Consider the following 24094-nt stretch of genomic DNA (forward strand, 5'->3'; position numbering starts at 1 on the left):
AAATAAATTGTAAAAACGAGATGGAAAGGAAACCTTTTGGATGAGTACTATCCAACAGAACTTTCTCCGGTAATGAAAGTATTGTGTATCTGTACAGTCCCGCATGATAGCCACTAGGCACGTGTGGCTATTGAGCACATGAAATGTGATAGTGCAGCTGAGGTACTGAGTCAGTCTTTAATTTCATTTAAATAGCCACATGTCACTGGTAGCTGATGTTATGTAATCATTCTCTAGATTAGAAGAAACTTAAAAGTTTACCGGCCAAACACAACATGTAGATTTTATGTAGATTCAGATTCAAACAAAACAGAAAGAAAGGGCCCAGGGGAGGAGGGAAGAAGGGAAAGAGGAAAGAAGGAAAGAAAAATTTGTGAAATCTTTGAGAAAATGTAAACACTGGTAGGATTTTTGATGCTATTAAAGAACTATTGGGCAGGGCACAGTGACACGCACTTGTAGTCCCAGCTACTCTGGAAGCTGAGGCAGGAGAATCCCTTGAGCCTGAGGAGTTTGAGACTATAGTGTGTGATGATCATGCCTGTGAGTAGCCACTGCACTCCAGCCTGGGCAACACAGTAAGACCCTGACTCTTTAAAAAAAAAAAAAAAATTATGTTTTCTTTTTAGGAATAATGATAGTACTGTTTTTTGTTGTTTTGTTTTTTGTTTTGTTTTTTAATGTCTTTATCTTTTGGAGAAGACAGAAATATTTATGGAGGAAATGACATGATCTCTGATATTTGTTGCAAAATAATGAGGGACGAGGAATGGGTAAGAGTATAAATGAAACAAGATTGGCCATTGTTGCTAATTTTTGGTAACAAGTTGCTGATTCTTTTTGTTTAGTTAACCTGGGAGCATAGATTCAAGTCCTGCATATATATTCCCACGTTGATAATTGGTGAAGTTGGGTGATGGGTACCTAGAGATTTGTAATACCATTCTATATTTTTGTACATGTTAGAAAATTTTTGTAATGAAAACCCTTTATGAAAAGAAAGAAAAAGAAGGGGCAAAGGAACATCAAATTGGTGGTTCAAATAGAAGACCTGGGCTCCTGCCTGTAATCACAACACTTTGAGAGACCAAGGCAGGAAGATCACTTGAGCTCAGGAGTTTGAGATCAGCCTAGGCAACATAGTGAGACCCTGTCTCTACCAAAACAAAAACAAAAAAAGCCAATGTGGTGGTTCACACCTGTAGTCCCAGCAAGTCGGGAGGGTGAGGCAGGAAAATTGCTTGAGCCCAGGAGGTTGAGGCTGCTGTGAGCAGTAATCACACCACTGCACTCCAGCCTGGGTGACAAAGCAAGACCCTGTCTGTTAAATTAAAAAAAAAAAAAAAAAAAAGAATGTGTGTAGTAAGATAGTAGATTAAAATCCAGATGTATCAGTATTTACATTAAATACAGTGAGCTAAAGCTTCCGTTAAAAGACAAACATTGGGCCAGGCGCGGTGGCTCACGCCTGTAATCCCAGCACTTTGGGAGGCCGAGACGGGCAGATCATGAGGTCGGGAGATTGAGACCATCCTGGCTAACACGGTGAAACCCCGTCTCTACTAAAAATACATTAAAAAAATCAGCCGGGCGCGGTGGCGGGCACCTGTAGTCCCAGCTACACAGGAGGCTGAGGCAGGAGAATGGTGTGAACCCGGGAAGCGGAGCTTGCAGTGAGTGGAGATGGCGCCACTGCACTCCAGCCTGGGCGACAAAGCAAGACTCCGTCTCAAAAAAAAAAAAGACAGACATTGTCAGTCTAAATAATAAAGCAAATTGCAGTGACCCATCTATATGTTTATTACAAGAAGTGCAAACAGGAGAACTCAGAAAGGTTGAAAGTAGAGAGAAGTGGGAAAAATATTGGACAAACACTAATTTTTTTAAAAGAGGGATAATTTGTTTTAAAAAAAGATTCAATTTACAAAGAAGATATAACCATCTAAAGTCATACACACTGAAAAACAGACTCAAAATATATAAAGCAACATTTGAGAAAATTACATAAATGGACAAATCATTTTGGGAAATTTTGACATCTCTCAGTAACCTAGAGAACAAATATATGAAAATCAGTAAGAATCTAGAACATTTGGAGAATTTAACTAGCAAACTTGACCAAATAAGCATATATAGACCCCTGTACGCAATATCTGCAGAATATTTGCACTCTTTCCAAGTGCATACAGAACACTTATAAAGGTTGACTATATACTGGGTTATTAGAAAGTAAGTATGAACATTTTTCAGAAGATGAATTTTTTTTTCAGTTAAAAGAAAGTTTTTATTAACAAGAAAAGATTTCTTTAAATCATATTTATACTTTAATAATAATACATAGACTAAGATGCTCGATAACACAAGGGTTTCTCTTTTGAACACTTTATTTCCATTTAGTACTCTTAAATATGTTTGCTTGTTGCGTGTTTATATTTTAACAGGTAAAAGTTATGAATTACCAGGTATTTTGCTACCTAACTGCACTGGAAAATGAAAATTTATAGAATTTTATCACTGGATCAGAGTTTTAAAAATCAAAGGATAAGGATTTGTTTAAAATCTTTTAACATTAGGGCATTATACCTTTTTCGGAATAAATATAAATTGCAGAAATTATACAAGGCAATTTTTTATCAGATATCAATATTTAACAATGCTTTATTTAGCTGAAATGTTATTTCAGTTGAAAAAACTATCTCCAGTTACAAAAAAAAAATCAGGAACTTTATTGGATTTAATCTGCTTTAGAAATGTCCTAAGAAGCCTTAAATACTTTAAGTAGAAAAAAAAAATTTTAAATAGTATGTTATACTATTACTATTACTGTGGTTTATATACATATATTAAATGGTCTCTTTTATAGGAAACATGACTGGAAGTTTATCACATTAAACACTGTAAAATTAAAGGCAAGAGCTAATTTTAGCAAAAGTACTCTGTATGCAACAGTTGCAAATATCAAAGCTGTTATTTAGCAGTTAATGATTGCCTGGTATAAAATATAAACAAGGTGCATTTACTGGATTGTTTTCAGTTTACAGCTGCCCTCAAATATCCCAGATAAGGATTTCTCATAAATTAAAGCTGCAGTACAATTCACTTAGTGGTTAGTTAGGCCAATCCTCCCCGCCATTATCCTTGTTCTTCCCCACCACCCCCAACCCCTGCAGTGGCACCATATTATTAAAAACATAAGTACCTGGGGTGTGTGCTTTAGATCAAGACATCATTTGCATAATTTCAAATGATAGACAACTTTTCATGTAAAAATGATGTTTTATGATCACAGTTACTTCAAAAAGTAATTGTTTCCAAATAACCTGACATATCATACCTTAGCAATTACAAAACCATGATTTGGACACATGGCATTTGTAAGGTAGACAAACGTGCACTGCTAAAAGATGTGAACAGCTGTTCTTCTGCTTAAGCTTAGAGTACTGTGAAACTTGGGTAATGACTTTATTTTTTCAGTTAGCATAACCAGCCCATGGTACAGCATACTAAAATCACAAAGTGCAAATCCAAGGAAGGTAATACCTTTGCTAAGTTGCAGGATTTTGGCAAATCAATACAGGTCTCTTTAATATGATACAACCATATTTTTATAGGAATCATATATAACTTTAGTGATAATTTTCACTCCAAAAATATTTAAGTGCCAGCTGATATTATTAAAGACATTATAATGGTTTTTAATGGTTTTTAATAGCAGAGCAAGTTATTTTATACAAATTAATGTATTTTAAACTACACAATATCTCTTTTTAAGTGAACTCCCTTGTGCAAGCTGTTAAGAGTATCCAGCTGCAGAGCAATGCATGTCTCGAGGAGGTGGCTTCGCTCGGTTGTGGGGTTGGTACAAAGCCAGGGAGAGTTCCAGTGTGTTGAAAAGCTTTAAAATTCTATTTTAAGGAGATTCATTGTCAGTACCCATTTCCAAGGCCTTCTTTAAAAATTGTTAAATTTTCACGTAAATACTAGAACCCTCAAAATTAGACAATGAATATTCAAACAACATTGATTTCAGATGATCCCTTGTATTTAGATGCCCTGCATCTTGTTGTTTTGATCAAAAGTCATATAGCCTTACACCAGCTTATATTTTAAAAAATTCTACTTAAAATGTAGGGTTGTCGGGAGACTGAGACAGGAGAATTGGTTGAACCCAGGAAGCGGAGGTTGCAGTGGGCCGAGATTACGCCATTGTACTCCAGCCTGGGCAACAAGAGCAAAACTTGTCAAAAAAATAAATAAATACAGGTTTTTTTAAATAACAAAATATATAGTCAGCTTGGAGAGACCTGGGGCACCCACACAATATTGTCTACCAAGTTTCATGATCGTTTCTTTGCACATGCTGCTGCTGCTGCCATTGGAGTCCCTATGCTTTCTCTTGCTGAGGCTGTCAGCTGGAAGATGAAATGATTAAAGTATATTATTTGATCACAATAATTTAGTAGTTTAGTTGGAAATCAGTAATTTCTTTATAGCAAAACTTACAGGATATAACTAAGGCCATGCTTAGCTATGCAGTATATATTAGAAAAGAAGAAATATTAAAAGATTAGTGACATCAGAATCCATTTGAAGAAGTTAGGGAAAAAAACAGCAAAGTCCAGAGAGCAGGCATTAATAAATTAAGAAACGTAAAATACAATAAACTAAGATAAAATACAATAAATTAAGAAACCAATATAAAATTCAAAAGAGCAACAGAATCAGAAGTTGATTTCTTAAAAAAGATTAGTGATAGAAATAGATATATATGAATTAAATTGATATAAATTTATATAAATATGGTTATATAATGCACCATTAATATAGTAATGTCTACCAAAAGTAAAGTTACCTTTTGTCTCATCAACTTCACTTTTAGGATTCTACCTTGCACCTCCACAAATACAAACCAAAATATGCAGAGATTATGGTATATCCACACAATGAGTACTATAAATTTATTTAAAAGAATGCGTTAATATGGGATACATTTTTAAATGCAAAAAGCAAAGTGCATGGTAGGTATGCAACTTTTATATAAAAAAGGAAAGTACAAACGTACATATAAACAAAAGTGTGTCTATATATATGCAGACATAGACCCATGCATATGAGAAAATTTGTTATATGCTAAATATGGCATTGTAGATCACTGGGGAAAGAATAGGCTGTTACATTTTGCTAGGTCAAGTGATTATACAGAAGAAAATAAAATTGGGTTGCTACCTCACCCTACACAGAGGTTAATTTCAGGAATGTTGGAAATTTGAAGAGCCAAACTTCTAGAAGAAAATACAGGAGAATACCTTCATGACTTCTGGTTTGGGGAATGTTTCATAAGTAAGACAGAAAAGCACAAACTATAATGTAAAGTTACATATTTTACTTCATTAAAAGTAAAACTTGTACCCTCATGCCAAAGAAAACCCATAAAGAAATGAAAAGATAAGCTGTAGACTGAGAAAAGTAGTTTGCAAGGTATATTATTAACAATAGATTAATATCTAGAATATGTAAAGAACTTCAGCGAATCAGCAAGGAAATAAAAATAACCAGCAGATCCTCACATTCAAGTTATGGCAGAGGAAATCCCAATAGCCAATAAATATGAAGGATATTCAGATTTATACACTAATCAGGGAAATGTATGTTAAAACTGCAATGTGAAAACGAAAAATTAAAATAACTGCAATGGAATATCATTTCATAATCATATTAGTCAGTTATATTGCAGTATCCTTTAAAATAGCAAATGCATACACCCTTTGATCTACTCTTAGGAAATTGTCTTACAGATACTTAGACACTTAGGAAATAGATTAATGTACTAGAACACTCATTGCTGCATTAGTTACAGTAGCAAAATAATGGAAACATCCTGAATGTCCATCATTTTCTATCTTATGTAAGTTATAGAAATTGTTACAGTGGGACACAGAGGCTCCTCTACATGTACTGAAATGGAATTAATTCCAAGATAGAGTAAATGAAAAAAGCAAGAGAATAAATATAAAATGTTCCCCTTTTGTGTTATTGTGAAAAAAGCAATGTGATGTATGCTCTTACTTTTATGTGCATAGGCTATCTGGGGAGAGGAACAAGGGGACAGACAGATAATGGGTAATCTTTACACTGGACACCTTTTTTGTACTGCTAAAAAAAAAAATTTAACCAGGTGTATGTAGTACGTATTTAAGAAAGTAGTAAATAATTATTACTGTCCCAGTGCAGTGGCTCATGCCTGTAATCCCAGCACTTTGGGAGGCCAAAGCAGGAAAATTACTTGAGCCCAGGAGTTGGAGGCTGTCGTGAGCTTTGATTGTGCCACTGCACTCCAGCCTGGGTGGCAGAGTGATACCCTATCTCAAAAATAATCATTGTTACTGTACTTTAAAGCATGGGATCTGGAATTTTACTACCTGGATTTAAATCACAGTGTCCATTATTATTGGCTCTATGAAGTTGCGCAGGTTACTTACCCTTCCTGTATACCATTTTAATCATCTATAATATGGCAACCTTAATATAATATGTATACCTAGCTCATAAAGTTGATGTGATACTTAAATCCAGTTAAACTGGTGAGCACATTGTTTTGCACATACAGTAAGTACTCAGTATGTGTTAGTTATTTTAGTAGTTTTTAAGTACCACAGAGGTATAATAATATTGGATAGTGTGGTTGCACATACCAGGAAGTGCAAACATCTTTTATAAACTTTGGTTGCTATACACTATTTCAAAAACATATGGTCTTATATCAGAATAAAACAAAACAAAATTCTCGTAAATGCTATCCTTCTGAATTTAGCAGCTCTATGGATCAACAAAGTGTGTTGTTGTCATCTGATACATATTGTATTTGTTTTCTTTTTAGAAATGTGAACATAATTTGAGCAAGCCAGAATTTAACCCAACATCAATCAAATTCAAAATCCAACTGGTTGCTGTGTGAGTATTTTGGGATTGGCGTTTTCAGTTACTGTTTTGAGTTATTTTGGTTTATTCTTCTTCCCCAGTGTGAAGTGTGTTTACTCTTGGCCCCCCAAAAAATAATAATAATTACATCAAAATCATCTTGACATTCTGTTCCAGTTTAGGTTTTGAATTTAGTTACATGCCACGAAGTTTAAGATAAATAGATTCAGGGGTATTGGGATCAGGGACACAGTGGCCCAGTATGATCTGGAGCAACAAGGTATGTTGATTATTTGGTGGAAAGTCACTAGTCATCGTTACAAATTACAAAGTGAGTTTGGGAATAATCCTTCAAACACTTAAAAAATAATAAAGTATATAGCTGATTGAAGAGTATCCCTGTAACAGTGTTCATTTTACTTACCTGTGTTATAACACTTCTTTGGCTGGGATGAAAGTGATTAAGTTAGTGTTAACTCTCTGGGACTTGTGAGTAGGAGGGAATTTTGTGTATAAAAACTACCTATCAGGCTATCTGAATGGTCCTAATTAGAGACAAATACTGCCACTTAAAACTTACCCAGTGTTCATCTAATTAAATGTAAACTTTTCGTGTCTCATCATACTTTTCTAATACATACATTTTTTAAATTACATGGCAAACAAAAATATTTTCAAAAATTAGGAAAGTATTGTCTAGCTTTCGAGTAAGAGAGCCCTTCTTTAGCAAGGCAGGAAACCCAGAAGCCATTAAAGAAAAGAAACACCTTTGACCTTAGGAAAAAGAAATAGTGGTTATAAAAGATGAAATTAAAGCCAGGTGCAGTGGCTCACACTTGTGATCCCAGCACTTTGGAAGCCTGTCAGGAGGATCACTTGAGCCCATGAGTTGAAGACCAGCCTGGACAACGTAGTAAGACCTCATCTCTACAAAAAAATTTTAAAATGAGCCAGGTGCAGTGGCAAGTACCTGTAGTCCTAGCTACTTGGGAGGCTGAGGTGAGAGGACCCCTTGAGCCCAGGAAGTCGAGGCTGCAGTGAGCTATGATTGTGCCACAGCACTCCAGCCTAGACAATGGAGCAGGACTCTCTCTTAAGGAAAAAAATTTTAAAAAGACAAAATTAGCAACAAAGTCCTGAGACAAATAGTAAAGCAAGAAAGAATATTTGGCAGTCGTGACAAACTAAAGTTTAATATCTCAGGCATAGAGAATTCCCAGAAATTGAAAAGATAAAAATAGGAAGGCAGTAAAGTGGAATGTGGAACAAGGGATTTGGACAGGTAGCTTATGGAAGAGGAATTTCAGATGGCCAGAAGATACACTGTACATGGAAAGAAACCAAGACTCGATAGGAAAAGTTTTAAAAAGTAATTAGCATCTAGTACTTATGAGAATGTGGGTAAACACATATTTGCACACATTGTTGGTAGAATCTTGAATTGCTAGTCTTTTTGGAGAGTGATCTGGAAATATCAAAACAAATTACATAGACCTTTTAACCCAACAGTACTATTTCAGGAATGTATTCTGTAGAAACAAAAGCGCCAATATATAAAGATACATTTCCAAAGGTGAGTATTAGAATATTTTAATGGCAAAAAACTGCAAACAGTTTAACCAACAGTTAATCAGTGTCAAACTGATTAACCATGAACAAGGAAATAGTTGGTTAAATTGAGATAACTTGTACTGTAGAATATTATGCAGCAATTAAAAATAAGTATTAGGAAACAAAAAGGTTGGGAAGTGCATGTCTGGTGAGGTAAGAGGAGCTAGGAGGGCCAGGTAGAGGGTCTGTCACTCACTGTTTTTGTCTAAACTTATTTCCCTCCTCTCTGAAATAGGAATAATGCCTTCTTCTTGGGGTTCTTGAAAAGAATCAAATGAGTAATTATGTTTGCAAATGCCTTGTAACTCAAAATATGTTCACTTTCCTAACTATTCTTATTTAATACATGATTGGTTAGGAATAGAGAAACCTACAGAAATGGCACATGTGAAGTCTGGCATGAACTCCTTTCTTATTTAAGAATTATACTCATTACAGAAACCCTGAATGGCAGCCTGTGCTTAGTATCAATTTCTTAAGCTTGCTTTGAGAAAAAGTGGTTTTTTTCTGACATCATTTTAGAATTGCCTGGCTCTCTTACTACAGATTCTCTGAGGCCAGGTGTTTGCTTCATGCCTGTAATCTCAACACTTGGAGAGGCCAAGGCAGGAGGATTGCTTGAGCCTTAGGAGTTCAAGCCCAGCCTGGCAGCATAGTGAGTCCTCATTTGTATAAAAAATCAAACATTAGCTGAGCATTGAGCATGGTGGCACACACATGTACTCCCAGGTACTTGGGAGGCTGAGGTGGGACTAACTTGAGCCTGGGAGGTCGAGGCTATAGTGAGTCATGATTGTGCCATTACGCTGCAGCCTGGGTGACAGCAAGACCCTGTCTCAAAAAAAAAAAATATATATATATATATATATATATATGTACATATGTATGTATACACACACACGCGCGCGCACACACACACACACACAGATGCTCTGGTATCAAACCTCAGACCTACTGAATTCAAATTCTTAGAAGTGGGGTCCTTACATTTCTTTTTATTGTTGTTGCTTTTGTGTGTGTATGTATTTGTTTTTTTGAGATTCAGGAAGACAAAAGTTTCTTAAATTCCTGTTAATTTGCTCAGGTAATCCTGCTAGTCACCATGAAAAATAGCTCATTTAAAGTTTAAATATCTGATTCTAAGATGTACTTTTTCCCCCACTTTTAGTGTTTCTGCAATAGATTTTGTATTACGTTAATGTATGCACAATAATTAACATTTATGTGAGCTTTGTTCCAAGCATTTTTCAAAGCATTTTTGCATGTATTCTTCACAATAACCTCAAGTGATAGATACCATTATTTTCCTCATTTTGGAATTAGGAAAACCAAGGCACAAGGAGATAAATATCTTGTCTTAGTCGTTACAAAGCAGTATCTTGATATATACATGCTAATCTGGGACCTGGGCAGTTTAAAATAGAAATATACATAAGATTTCAGAAAGAAGTCATACCAGTTTAGTCTTATGTCTTAAGTTCTTACTGTGATGATATGGTTCATTAAAATTATTTTTCTCTGATGTGTTCTGATTAACATGAAATCCTTTATGTACTGCACAGCTTTAAAAAATAATAATAATTTTAAGAGACTCCAGTGAACATTAATGCATTTTTTTATTTATGCATAGCAATTACATTCCAGAAGTGAGAATCATGTCAATTCCCAACCTTCGCTACATGAAGGTTAGTACCTTGCTCATTTACAGGAAGAAAAAGGATTGATCAATGATGTGTGTGTATGTGTATGTGGGTGGCTGTGTGTGTATTTGGCACAGGATCCAGAGAGCAAGGGATAGAAAAGAAGACAGTTTGGGATAATAAAGACTTTAAATTTATTGACACTGAGATCCTTGACAACAACATCTTTGATGAAAAGTAGGGAGAAGGAGCAGAGTGCACATTATGTCAAGGTGAAATTCTGGGTGGGGAAAAGAAAGGGGAGAATGATGGATCCCACAGGCATCTTTTGTTCTTCTCCAGCCTAGAGATTCTCCTCGATCTCCTGTATGTTATGTTTTGGGTACAAGGAATCAGTTAGATTTCCAGATTTCCATACCACAGCCCTTCTCTTCCTTGGAGTCCTCATCTACGCCCCTTTTCCAGACACACGCCCAGTGAATTGTAGAATATTCTGCAGCAACCTCTTTAACTCTTTCCTTTCATGCTGCTCCTGAAAACACAAATGTTTATCATATGGTCCTTCATTTGAAAGATTTGTTTTGCTTATCTAGAGAGAGTACCAAACAAGGACAAATTATCACAGTTCAAGAAGTCTTAAAAAGTTTTTATAAGTTTGGGCATGCTGGCTTATACCTGTAATCCCAGCACTTTGGGAGGCCAAGATAAGTAGATTGCTTGGGCCCAGGAAGTCAAGACCAGCCTGGTCAACATGGGGAAACCTTATCTCTGCAAAAAATACAAAACACTTGCCAGGTGTGGTGGCACACACCTGTGGTCCCAGCTACTCAGGAGGCTGAGATGGAAGGATCACCTGAGCCCAGGAGGTCAAGGCTGCAGTGAGCCATGATCACACCACTGCACTCCAGCCTGGGCAACAGAGTAAGACCTTGTCTCAAAAATAAACAAATAAATAAAAATTTTAAAAAGTTTTTGTTGTCTTGGTGTGCCGTTTTTGCTCTGTTAATGCATCTGACTGGCCTGTGACTCCCATTTTTTATTTATGAGGGCCTCCTTTTCAGTCCTTAAATGGCAGCCTGGGTGAGACAAGAGTTTTAACTTTAAACAATCACTTAGATAATGAGCAGTCCTCAGAATTTTTGCATCTAGTAACTGGCCCTTTCAGTGGAATCTGTCCCATTTCCTTGGCGAAATAGCAACTCCAGAGAGTATTTGGTCTACCATATAGATAATAGAACAGGGATCGGTAAGCATCTAGAGAATACGGTGATGTAGAGGTGTAAGTGGGCGTCATTGCTCAGGAGTAATGCGGGGGAATGGTAATTTTGCGAAATACTTGGTGTAGCAGCTAAGAAAGTGGTGAATGTCTGAGAGATGTGTTTCCTATTCTCTAGGAGAGCCAGGTCCTCCTGACTCTTACGAATCCAGTTGAGAACCTCACCCATGTGACTCTCTTGGAGTGTGAGGAGGGGGACCCTGATGATATCAACAGCACTGCTAAGGTAGGAGCATTTTGCCTCAGCCTGACTGACCCTCACTTTCCCTGGAGTGTCCTCATTTGACCTGGCTTAAAAGACTCCGCACTCTCTCCTTTCCACATCTAGCCAGCCCGTTCTTTTGATTCCACCTCCTAAATTGTTTTACTTTATCCTGAAACACACTGCCCTATTTGAAGGCCTCATCGTTTCTTACCTGGACTGTGACAATAACTTCCTAACTGACCTTGCTATTTTTATACCACCACCTCCATTTCAACCCATTTCTTCTCTATTGCCACCAGGGTGATACTTCTAAAATCTAACTCTTCGCATGCTGGTCATTTAGCATTGCTCTTGACTGAGATGAAGTCCAGATTTTTGGCATAGCATAAGAGCTCCTTAATGACTACTTCTCTCTGTTCGTCCAGTGTGATCTTCCTTCAAATCCTCAAATTTAGCATTCCCTGAATCATACATATTAGTGGTTGTGATCCAGACAGATCCAATGGGTTATAAACTTTGATGCTAGAGAATTGTGTATGCTATTTGTTTTACCTAGAATGCCTCCTTCCTATTCTGACTCCTCTAACATACATGCACCTTCAGTCTCTCAGTCTCATACATTCATTCTTCAACACTTGTGAAGTATCATTCCCTTTTAGAAATGATATGTTTAAAATCATTTAGAAGCTGGTATGCCTCCTCTGGATTCCTCTACCTTACAAGATTATACATAACATAGCACTAATTAGGCTTGGCATGGTGGCTCACGCCTGTAATTCTAGCACTTTGGGAGGCCGAGGCGAGTGGAGTACCTGAGGTTAGGAATTCAAGACCAGCCTGGCCAACATGGTGAAACCCGTCTTTACTAAAATACAAAAATTAGCTGGGTGTGATGGCAGGTGCCTGCAATCCCAACTACTGGGGAGGCTGAGATGGGAGAATCGCTTCAACCCAGGAGACAGTGGTTGCAGTGAGCCGAGATCATGTCACTGCACTCCAGCCTGGGCAGCTGAGTGAGACTACATCTCAGAAAAAAAAAAAAGCACTAACTAAATACTAAAGTGGGTGATTTTGACTCTCAGTGTGAGTTGAATGGATGTAATATGGCCTCTTTATATTTTGCTACTTCTAGTACTTGAAATTTTAGAGCCTTTCTCTCTAGATCGTTGATTACTGATTCATAATTCAGCTTCATATTTATAATAAAAATGGTTTAAAAGGATGCCTATATCTTTAGTTGTTATTCAAATATTATTAGAGAATTTCTGTCCTCTTTTTCTTTTTTTGTTTTTTCCTGCTTTTTAATGATTTCACTTACAAGCATCACCTCCAAAGACTTTTTTTTTTGAGACGGAGGCTCGCTCTGTAGCCAAAGCTGGAGTGCAGTGGCGCGATCTCGGCTCACTGCAAGCTCCGCCTCCCGGGTTCACGCCATTCTCCTGCCTCAGCCTCCCTAGTAGCTAGAACTACAGGCGCCCGCCCCCATGCCCAGCTAATTTTTTGTATTTTTAGTAGAGACGGGGTTTCACCGTGTTAGCCAGGATGATCTCAATCTCCTCACCTCCTGATCCGCCTGCCTTGGGCTCCCAAAGTGCTGGGATTACAGGCGTGAGCCACCACCCCCGGCCCCAAAGACTTTTAAATGGTCCTTGTTGCTTTTTTTCTTTTGAGATGGAATCTCGCTGTGTCGCCAGGCTGGAGTGCAGTGGCGCGGTCTCGGCTGACTGCAATCTCCACCTCCCAGGTTCAAACGATTCTCCTACCTCAGCCTCCCAAGTAGCTGGGATTACAGGTGCCTGCCACCATGCCTGGCTGACTTTTTGTATTTTAGTAGAGACAGGGTTTCACCATGTTGGCCGAGATGGTCTCAATCGCCTGACCTCATGATCCACCTTCGTTAGCCTCCAAAGGTGCTGCGATTACAGGCCTGAGCCACCTCACCTGGCTGCTGCTTTTTTTTTTGTTAACACTAATAAGCAGCTCCAATTAAGACAGAGGCAGAAATAAGCACAGCTTGTCTTTATCTCTCTTTATACCTCCCTTCCCACATTTGTATCTATCATTAGAAATTTGATCGATGTTGTTAACTGTTAACCTCTGATAGAGCAAAGTTGAGGCCTAATTACAACGTAAGTCTGAAGAATGCTAATTGTTTCCATGACCATAAACACCCAGTATCTCACGTGAGTTTATGTATCAGGTACCAGGAATCAGCTGGCACCATGTCAAAAAACATTGTGTTGGAGCCAGTGTTTCTCCTTTGTGTTGTTCTTAATGATGGACTGTTTCAGATGTATCAAAAAAAAAAAAAAAAGAAGAATATGGTAAATACCCATTTATCCCCATCCTCTTAAGAAATAAAACATGAGGGTCAGGTGCAGTGGCTCACGCCTGTAATCTCAGCACTTTGGGAGGCCAAGGCAGGTGGATCAGGAGGTCAGGAGTTCAAAACCAGCCTGGACAATATGGTGAAACCCCATCTCTACTAAGAATGCAAAAAATTAGCCAGGCGTGGTGATGGGCGTCTGTAATCCCAGCTACTTGGGAGGCTGAGGCAGGAGAATCGCTTGAACCCAGGAGGCAGAGGTTGCTGTGAGCCAAGATTACGCCATTGCACTCTAGCCTGAGCGACAGTGCAAGACTCTGTCTCTAAAAAATAATCAATTAAATAAAACATTAAAGACACAATTGAAGCCCCCATGTTCTCCCCAGTTCCTCATTACAGACCCCATGAAATAAGTACTTACTTTCTCTTAAAACCTTTCTTCTTATAAACTCCATATAAGTAGTATATATGTTTCCTGAAACTTGCTGTGTGTTTCCATTTGTCTAAATCAATGTCATGCTTTGCTATATTCTGTCACACTGGTCCCTTCTCAGGCCTCTCTGTGTTGCTCTCCAGGTGGTGGTGCCTCCCAAAGAGCTCATTTTAGCTGGCAAGGATGCAGCAGCAGAGTACGATGAGTTGGCAGAACCTCAAGACTTTCAGGACGATCCCGAGTGAGTGATCTTTTTGTGATCCCCATACCACAATTGGCTGATACAGAATGCCCACTTATATATCCAATTTTCTTGTTTGGATTTTTTTAAATTACTTTTTTCTTCCTGTTTCTAAAAATAATTATTGTAGAAATATTGTAGAAAATTGGGGAAATACATATAAGACCGTGAAGAAGAAAATAAAATTATCCCACCACCAGAGATAAACACCATTAATATTTTGGCATTTGTCCTTCCAAATATTTCTCCCCTCATTGGAATCATTCTATAGATACAGTTTTTTAGCCTTTTTCACTTGAATATATTTTCCCATGTTAATTTAAAAAATTTTTAAGTATATGATTTTAATGGTTGTGGACAGGATACAATATTCTGTCCCTATAGATTTATCACTGGGTTTGTTCCACACCCCCACACCCTTGGGGTAATTAATAGATTTTACTCTCTCATACCTAATAACTGAAAAGAACCAAACCTTCCACTAACTGGGAACTGTGACCATTAGAGAATTCAGTCTATAGACTGAATGATTTCAATGATTTGAACAGAGAATTTAATATAAAGAATTATTCACTTGTGTAACTTAAAAAGTGAAAAAGAACACTAAAGTAGCAATTTTATGCTACTTCATGGGCATAAAATTTCAAAGATAGCTATTTTATGAGCCAGCTACCATCCCTTGGGTGGAGGGAACAAAGGGAAATAGTTAGAATTATTAAAATTTAGAACTTAAAGAAGGAGCTCCATGTAGCTGAAACTCGGGCCTCCAGTGAGCTGAAGGGGAACACTGCTTGCCTGGTCCTGGCATCTCATGATGGCAAAGGAGGGGTGGCTTGATTATACAAGAATTGGAAAACTTCAGCTGCTTACTGCCACTTCCTCCTGGGTAAAGAAGCATTGCTGGGCCGGGCATGGTGGCGCACCCCTATAATCCCAACACTTTAGGAGACTGAGGTAAGAGGATTGCTTCAGCCCAGGAGTTTGAAACCAGCCTAGGAATATAGTAAGACCCCATCTCTACAAAAAAATTTTAAAATAGCCAGGTGTAGCAGCGCATGCTTGTAGTCCCAGCTACTCAGGATACCAGGGTGGGAGAATCAGCTGAACCCGGGAGGCAGAGGTTGTAGTGAGCCGTGATTGTGCCACTGCACTCCAGCCTGGGCAAGAGTGATACCCTGTCTCAAAAAAAAAAAAAGACATTTTTGGAGTGATGGCCACAGGGAACAGGGACCACAAGCAAACAGGAATCTCTAAAGGAAGAGCAAGACCCTTCCTCCTCTAGACTTCTAGTCTCCCATCAGAGCCCGCTACTGACAGAACCTGACAAAGAGCCAGCCGACCCAGCAGATACGGTCTGAGCAGAATCCAGTGTCACACAGCAAAACAGAGAGGTGCGATTGGAACTGAAAAACAATAGCTTAATAAACTGGCACAGGGAACATTTACGGTCTTTGTTTTGTTTTTTGAGGTGGAGTCTCACTCTGTCCCCCAGGCTGAAATGCAGTGGCGTGATCTCCTGCTCACTACAACCTCCACCTCCTGAGTTCAAGCAATTCTCCTGCCTCAGCCTCCTGAGGAGCTTGGATTACAGGCGAGCTCCACCACGCTTGGCCAATTTTTGCATTTTTAGTAGAGATGGAGTTTTGCCATGTTGCCCAGGCTGGTCTCGAACTCCTGACCTGAAGTGATCCACCCGCCTTGGTCTCCCAAAGTACCGGGATTACAGGCATGAGCCAACATGCCTGGCCCATTTATGGTTTTTTGACAGAATGATCAAAAGCTTTCTCAACAAGATATTAGAAGAGATAACATAAGGTGGGTTAGAAAAATAAAGTGAAGCCAGGTGCGGTGGCTCACGCCTGTAATCCCAGCACTTTGGGAGGCTGAGGCGGGCAGATCACTTGAGGTTAGGAGTTCAAGACCAGCCTGGCCAACATAGCGAAATCCTGTCTCTACTGAAAATACGAAAATTAGCCAGGTGTGGTGGCACGCGCCTGTAATCCCAGCTACCCAGGAGGCTGAGATGGGAGAATCACTTGAACCCTGGAGGTGGGGTTGCAGTGAGCTGAGATTGCACCACTGCACTCCAGCCTGAGCAGCAGAGCCAGACTCCATCTCAAAAAAAGAAAAAGAAAGTGAAGGCAAAGGTGAAATTAGTGATTACCAAACGTGGGTTAACTCCATAAAGCACCAGGTCAAGTGTTGTTTTGTTTTGCTGTTTGATTGCATTCCAGACCCTAACCCCAGAGGATTTTTTTTAGCAGGTCTAGCTAGGGACCAGAAATCCAAATTTGTTTTGGAAAAGCTTCCCAGGTATCAGTGGTTGCCTGGGAAATTAAGGATAAAAAGAAAGACTGACGTTTTCCTTTTTACCATTTTAAACTGTTTGAATTTTTTTTTACGTGTCTCGTACAAATCAAAGGTTTTGTTAGTTACTGTAATACAAAATGTACTAAGTTGTACAATACAAAATATGTTCTCTGAAATTCTTGCTTTATGTGGGTCCTTAAATTAATTAGGTACAGAAATTTGTTAAGCCAAGATATATTTCTGGAATGATTGTCTGAGATATCAGATTTTAGCCTGATTACATGATAGAGTAATTAAAAACTGAATTAATTATATTTTACATTAGATTTAATAGAACTTTTAGATTTTGTAAATATGTAATCTCAGTAACCTTTCTTAGAGTAACTGAATTGGATAGTAGACAAATTCTGTTTATTTCATTGCCCTTTTACTTTCAGAAACTACGTTATTAAAGCACAAACTTTATGCACAAATGAGGGGAAATTGAAATGGAAACCTCAATGAAGAGACATTTTTATGCTAAATTTCCAAATTACATAAGTTATTTACAAAAACACTACTGATTTATGGTGTTCCAAATTTCCCTTAAAGCATTGAGTTACTAAAACTTCCCACAGTATGGCCAGGCATGGTGGCTTATGCCTGTAATCGCAGCACTTTGGGAGGCCGAGGCAGAAGGATCATTTGAGCTTAGGAGGTCAAGGCTACCATGAACTATGATTGTGCCACTGCTCTCCAGCCTGGGTGACAGAGCAAAACCTTGTCTCTAAAATATAAAAATAAAGCCGGGCACGGTGGCTCACGCCTGTGAGATACCAGCACTTTGGGAGGCCGAGGCGGGTGGATCACCTGAGGTCAGTAGTTTGAGACCAGCCTGACCAGTATGGTGAAACCCCATCTCTACTGAAATTACAAAAATTAGGCAGGCATGGTGTTGTGCACCTGTGGTCCAAGCTACTCAGGAGGCCGAGGCAGGAGAACCGCTGGAACCGAGGAGGTGGAGGTTGCGGTGAGCTGAGATCACACCACTGCACTCTAGCCTGGGTGACAGAGCGAGACTCCATCTCAAAAATATAAAATAAAAAATAAAAAAACAACTTTTCATGGTATGAGTCTATATGTTCTTTAGAAATATTACCACATTTGCACAGAGGTGAATGTAAAGGGATGTTTGCAGCACCATTGTTTATAATAGAGAACAATTAGCAGCAACCTCAGTATGTGTCAATTATGGTAAACACATAATTGAATACTATGCAACCATTACATAGAATGTAGATGATCTGTATATACCAGCATCAAAAGATGTTTGTGATAAACAGAATAAAACAAGTTATGGAATAATGTGTACCATCTGCATTGGTTAGAAAAGCAGAAAAGTATAAGCTCATAGAAAAATATATGACCGACGTGTTGGCTCATGCCCGTAATCCCAGCACTTTGGGAAGCCAAGGCAAACAGATCACTTGAGCCCTGGTGTTCGAGACCAGCCTGGGCAACATGAAGAAACCCCATCTCCACCAAAAATACATATTAATATATAAAGCTAGCGAGGTGTGGTGGTGCATGCCTGTAGTCCCAGCTACTCGGGAGGCTGAGATGGGAGAATTACTTGAGCCCGTGAAACAGGTTGCAGTGACCCAAGATGGAGCCATTGCACTCCAGCCTGGGTGACAGAGCGAGACTATGTCTCAAAAACAAACAAACAAAAAAAAACTTAGTAGGTTAAGAACAAAGTGTTTATAGGTCTTCTGTGTGTGCTGAAGGAAAGAATAAGGTGAAAGACTTCTACTGTAAGTCTTAGTGGTTTGGCTGATTTTTTATCTACCTAATACTTGCTTTTTTTTCTTTCCATAGCATTATAGCCTTCAGAAAGGCCAACAAAGTGGGTATTTTCATCAAAGTTACACCACAGCGTGAGGAGGGTGAAGTGACCGTGTGCTTCAAGATGAAGCACGATTTTAAAAACCTGGCAGCCCCCATTCGCCCCATTGAAGAAAGTGACCAGGGAACAGAAGTCATCTGGCTCACCCAGCATGTGGAACTTAGCTTGGGCCCGCTTCTTCCTTAAAAGGTTCCATTGGAGGGCAGATCCCAAAGGACAGTATCACCATAAACCTGCGTTAAAATGCAGAAGCTGCTGCTTCATTAGGCCTTGTTTATAACGATGTACCCATGCACTACGGAATTCTATTGCTAAGAAAGTGGGAGCATAGGCAAGACATTGGAAACACAGAGTAGCTGCTATTGCTCTTGCTCTCACCTCTGTTGACACCAGTAAGTCTGTGTCTCCCTCACTGAGCCCTGCACATTGAATAACAGCAGCATAATTCCATCTAGGAAAGGGGATGGGTGTTCCTTGGAGTGGCATTGTATTTACCACCTGAGAAACTGACTGTACTGTCTCTCGATCTGATCTCACTAAGGATCACAATGTCACAGATGAAACTTAATAACCCAAAGGTGGACCTGCTGTTAATGATCCAGCATTGGTCACAATGTACCAACTGCTTTCTGCATTCCATTAAATATCATCTAACAGTCTAAAACAAATCCCTTCACTTGCCATAATGGCTGCCATTTTGCCATAGATTTCCATATAACCGAAAAATTGAATTGTCACATTATCTTTAGTATTGTGATGATTGGAAAAACCTATGAAGTTGTTAAGGCACTATCATTTGCCCCCTTTTTCTAAGTGAATATGGGATACTTTTTCCCAATAAAATATGGATCTTTTAAGAAGAATTTGAGAAGCAAGCAATTACATGTCATGTCAAGGGGGTAGCAAATTCCATTCGTTTTCAATAATGACACAATACCCAGGGATTAATGCTGCCACAGGGGGACAATCTTTATTTGTCTTACTTCCTACCCCTTCCCTGTTCTGCCTCTGTAGCTCAGTTAAGTTGTTCTGTTTGGAACCTGGAAAAGAACCCAAAGAAAACCTGAGTGGACAGGTTCATTTCTGGAATGCAGAAAACATTTTAAAGGTTAGATTTTTAGCGTATTCTCAACTAGCATTCTTTCCAGTGAGTTGAGGGGGAAATTAACTAGTATAATCTCTTGAATCCAAAACTGGATATTAAGAACTTTCCCCCTTACTAAGTTTAAGACTTTTGTCATATAGTGAGTCAAATAAGACCATTTTGATTGTAAACCATAAAATAGTTCAGCAAGTAGCCCACAATTTTGGCCTAACAGCAGACATGCTGTTTTCACTTGGTATCCTGGAGTTGGGTTGCTAACCTTAATTTCTATGATGTTTTCTAAAATGAAACTTGACAAAGTAGACCACCAGCTGCACCATGTTTTCTGTGAAAGTATTGTTAGTAAGTGGTCAAGAGACTTGAGGAAAATACAAATTTTTTGTTTACCTTGTTCTTGTTTTAAGTCTTAAAAAATTAAAGTTACATTATAATGTAGAATACAGATGGGACATAGTCCTTGTAAGCTTCCCTTGAAAATGTTTTAAATATTTAGGAAGCTTTTAAAAGACACTAAATTGTACTCTAAAAGACACTAAATTGTACTAATTTTACAAAGATCAAGCCAATTTTATGAAACGGTCCCACAGAGTAATAATATATGTGATGCAGTGTGAGAAAGAAAATACTCATTTCTAACATGATGGTAATAATAAGATTTAGCCTCTTAGGAGTTGGAGCAGGGGGATGGGTAATTACAAATTTGCAGACTATAGAAAGAGTTTCATTTTTTTGTGACCCCACAGAGTCTCAAATTTTTATTTCACTACCTGTTAGAGACTACTGTGAAATCACTGCTCCATATTTGCCAGAGGAGGAAATGGGCATCAGAGTAGAGAATACTTCATATGTTTACACGTTTGCATAGACTACACACACGTCGTGCATTTATGGCAGGCAGCTGGCATTTGTTCCCAAAAATGATACTGTTGAAGTATGGGTGGCATCATTCCCATATACAGAAACACAAAACACTTCGATCGTAAACTTGTTTCTTCAGAAGCCAAACTAAATTGCAGAATAATAGAGCCACTGGTTTAATGTTTCCTCAAGATAGGTTTTAGTGCAAGCTAGTATTCTGTGTGTCCGTAGAAATGGTTCAACACCTGCAGCTGGTGAATTAGGAATTGTATTTGTTGCCTTTTTTATATTAGATGAGGTGCAAACATTTTAAGGCTAGTCAGTATGCACCATCACAGGAAAGTTAGATCCCATTAGCACTTGAAACTATACTTTTGGAAACTTAGGCTAAGTTAATTTGGATTTGTTATTTGATTCACCTACTGACCTTTTCTTTTGTTTGAAATGCTTATCAGCATAATGAGCTAGGTGTCGTGCATATTTGTGAAGAAACATCCTTTTTGGTCCCTTTTGGGACAGAGAGGTACTCCTTGATCTTTATGAATGACAGGTTACTGTTTTGCCTTATTGCTTAACTTAATGTAGTGAAATAAAGCAGACAAAGCTTGAGCGTGTCTTTTGTTTGCTCTCATGTATATACTATGTAGCATGGCTCAGAGCCAAAAGACAGGCGTGGAGTTAAGAGAGTTGGTGGGGCATGCTTCCTTCCATTCCTTTAAATGAAGTAATCTAAAGTCTCTTAGCAGGTTAGTTCACCATAATATATAAGTAGATGTTGCTTTGAGCTTCTTATATACATATTTGCAGAACCATTATATAAATGTGCTGAGACCTCTACCAGTTTTTATCCTGGGTCATTGCTTCTAAAGATATCCTTTGCAATATACACAGTGGTCTGCCTCCACCAGTGGCCACTCATCCACCTTCATCTGTACCTTCATAACTCTTCCTTCCCTCCTCTTACTTAGATGAATTATTCATACTCTTCCTGTCTGAACCCAGCCCCACCTCTTAACACTCGAGCTCATCCTCTTACCTGTTCACAGACAGCATCGGCAGCTCTCCCCTTCCCTTTTCCATCAGCATGTGATTTCTCTCATCTTAAAAAAGAAATTGGCCTCACTCCCCTCTTCAGCTGCCACTCCATTTCCCTACTCCCTTTACAGCAAAACTCTAACTCTGGCTGGGCACGATCGCTCACACCTGTAATCCCAGCGCTTTAGGAGGCCGAGGCAAGAGGATCATCTGAGGCCAAGAGTTTGAGACAAGATTGAGACCTTGTCTCTGTTTAAGTAAAAGTTTTTTTAAAAAAAACAAAAACACCCTAATTCAACCTTCCAGTTCTGTCATTCTCACCTGAACCCATTCCAGTTAGACTGTCACTGCCACCACTTGGTCAAAACTGCCCTTGTCAAGGTCACCAGCAATCACCACACTTAAATACGGGGTCAGTTCTCAGTCCTTAACTATGCAATTTTTCAGTAGATCTGACAGTTTCTCTCTCCCTTCTTGAAAGGCTTTACTTGGTTTCCAGAACACAACACTCCTGGTTTTAAGGCAGAGCAGGGACCCCCTCTTAGGAGGCTTGTGGGCCCCTCCACGCATGGAAATAAAAGAAAATCTTGAGTTCCTTCAAGGGGATTCTAGGCACTTAGCTAGCCCAGAGAAGTTAATGAGCAACTTGATAAGTAAGAAAGTAATAGTAGCTGAAAACAATAGCCAAGGAAGTCAGAGTGAGATGTTTTGTTCCCTGTAGAAACTAAGGATAACATCAGATATGTCCCCAACTTTTCAGAAACCTGGACTCTCACCAAACAGATTTAAACCTCAGATAAGGGGAAACTGAGAACTGAACTCTGACCACTGTTCATTGTTCTGAGTTGCTTCCTGAGGGGCCTGGAGGAAGTCATGCCCACCTGCCAGAGCTAACATTCTTTTCTGTGGATCCCAAGTTTAGACAGCTTCACTGCCTCAACCAATTATAAATCAAAAAGTCTTTGAATCTACCTATGACCTTTGAGCCCACCCCCCATCCCAGCTTTGAGATGTCCCACCGTTTTAGGTCAAACCAATGTATAGTCTCTATGTGTTGATTTATGACTTTGCCTGTAACCTCTCTCATTCCCTGCCTTTAAAAGCCCATACCTTTAAGCCATCTGAGAGTTCGGGTCTTAAGCATGGTCTGTGCAATTCTCCTTGCGTGGTGCCCTGCAATAAAATGCCTCACTTTTCTCTTGCTACTAGCCTGATGTCAGTGACTTTGCGGCACTGGGTGAGCAGACCCCAGTTTCATTCAGTAACGGTTTTCTATCTACCCTGCTAGAAAGTTTTTTTTTGTTTTTTGTTTTTTGTTTTTTTTTGAGACGGAGTCTCACTCCACATGTGGCCCGGGCTAGAGTGCAGTGGCCGGAATCTCAGCTCACTACAAGCTCCGCCTCCCGGGTTCACGCCATTCTCCTGCCTCAGCCTCCCGAGTAGCTGGGACTACAGGCGCCCGCCACCTCGCCCAGCTAGTTTTTTATATTTTTTAGTAGAGACGGGGTTTCACCATGTTAGCCAGGATGGTCTCGATCTCCTGACCTCGTGATCCGCCCGCCTCGGCCTCCCAATGTGCTGGGATTACAGGCTTGAGCCACCGCACCCGGCCCCCGAAAGTTTTCTTCCGTATTCTTTGCTAGTTCTTTCCCATCTTCCCAACCTTGCCAAATCTCATTTCTCACACTTCTTTCCTCTTTACAGTCATGTAATGATCTTGCCCAGTTTTGGGGGGCAAGAATGCTGAGAAAAGGCGTATTCCCAAGGCCAACACATAGGGCCTGCTGAAGACTGAGGCTGAATTGAATTAGAGCAACAGAGAACCCCTTTACTTCTCCCCGACTACCAGCCTACCAAGCGGCTAGTAACAAGCATCCATTTCTAGGGGATGGGCAAAGGCCTAGAAAGTTAGCCACCACTGTGCAGGTAGGCAGGACAGCTGTAAGCTGAGGATGAAGCATGAACACTTGAGTTCTTCAGCCCCAACCTACAATATAGAATAATGCTAGAGTAGGTGAAATCTGTGGTACACTGAAAGCAACCATAGCAATAAAACCCAAGCCCAGGCCAAGTGCGGTGGCTCACGCCTGTAATCCCATCACTTTGGGAGGCTGAGGCAGGCGGATCACCTGAGGCCAGGAGTTTTGAGACCAGCCTGACCAACATGGAGAAACCCCATCTCTACTAAAAATACAAAATTAGGTGTGGTGGCACATGCCTGTAATCCCAGCTACTCAGAAGGCTGAGGCAG

The 24094-nt window shown here is 39.4% G+C and overlaps 1 protein-coding gene across 2 annotated transcripts in view; it reads left to right on the top strand.

The window, feature by feature from the left end:
* The window catches only part of DCTN4 (dynactin subunit 4), a 45763-nt gene extending 24346 nt beyond the window's left edge, over positions 1-21417 (top strand). For both annotated transcript variants that reach the window (XM_026454437.1, XM_026454438.1), the window contains exons 9-13: positions 6878-6951; positions 10160-10214; positions 11564-11671; positions 14553-14650; positions 18818-21417. In XM_026454437.1, the coding sequence (XP_026310222.1) occupies positions 6878-6951; positions 10160-10214; positions 11564-11671; positions 14553-14650; positions 18818-19031 (549 nt within the window). In that variant the 3' untranslated portion in view covers positions 19032-21417. The remainder of the gene's footprint in view (positions 1-6877; positions 6952-10159; positions 10215-11563; positions 11672-14552; positions 14651-18817) is intronic.
* Positions 21418-24094: the final 2677 nt, after the last annotated feature.

This window comes from Piliocolobus tephrosceles, chromosome 4, assembly GCF_002776525.5.
Source record: "Piliocolobus tephrosceles isolate RC106 chromosome 4, ASM277652v3, whole genome shotgun sequence".
NCBI classification, from domain to species: Eukaryota; Metazoa; Chordata; class Mammalia; order Primates; family Cercopithecidae; genus Piliocolobus; species Piliocolobus tephrosceles.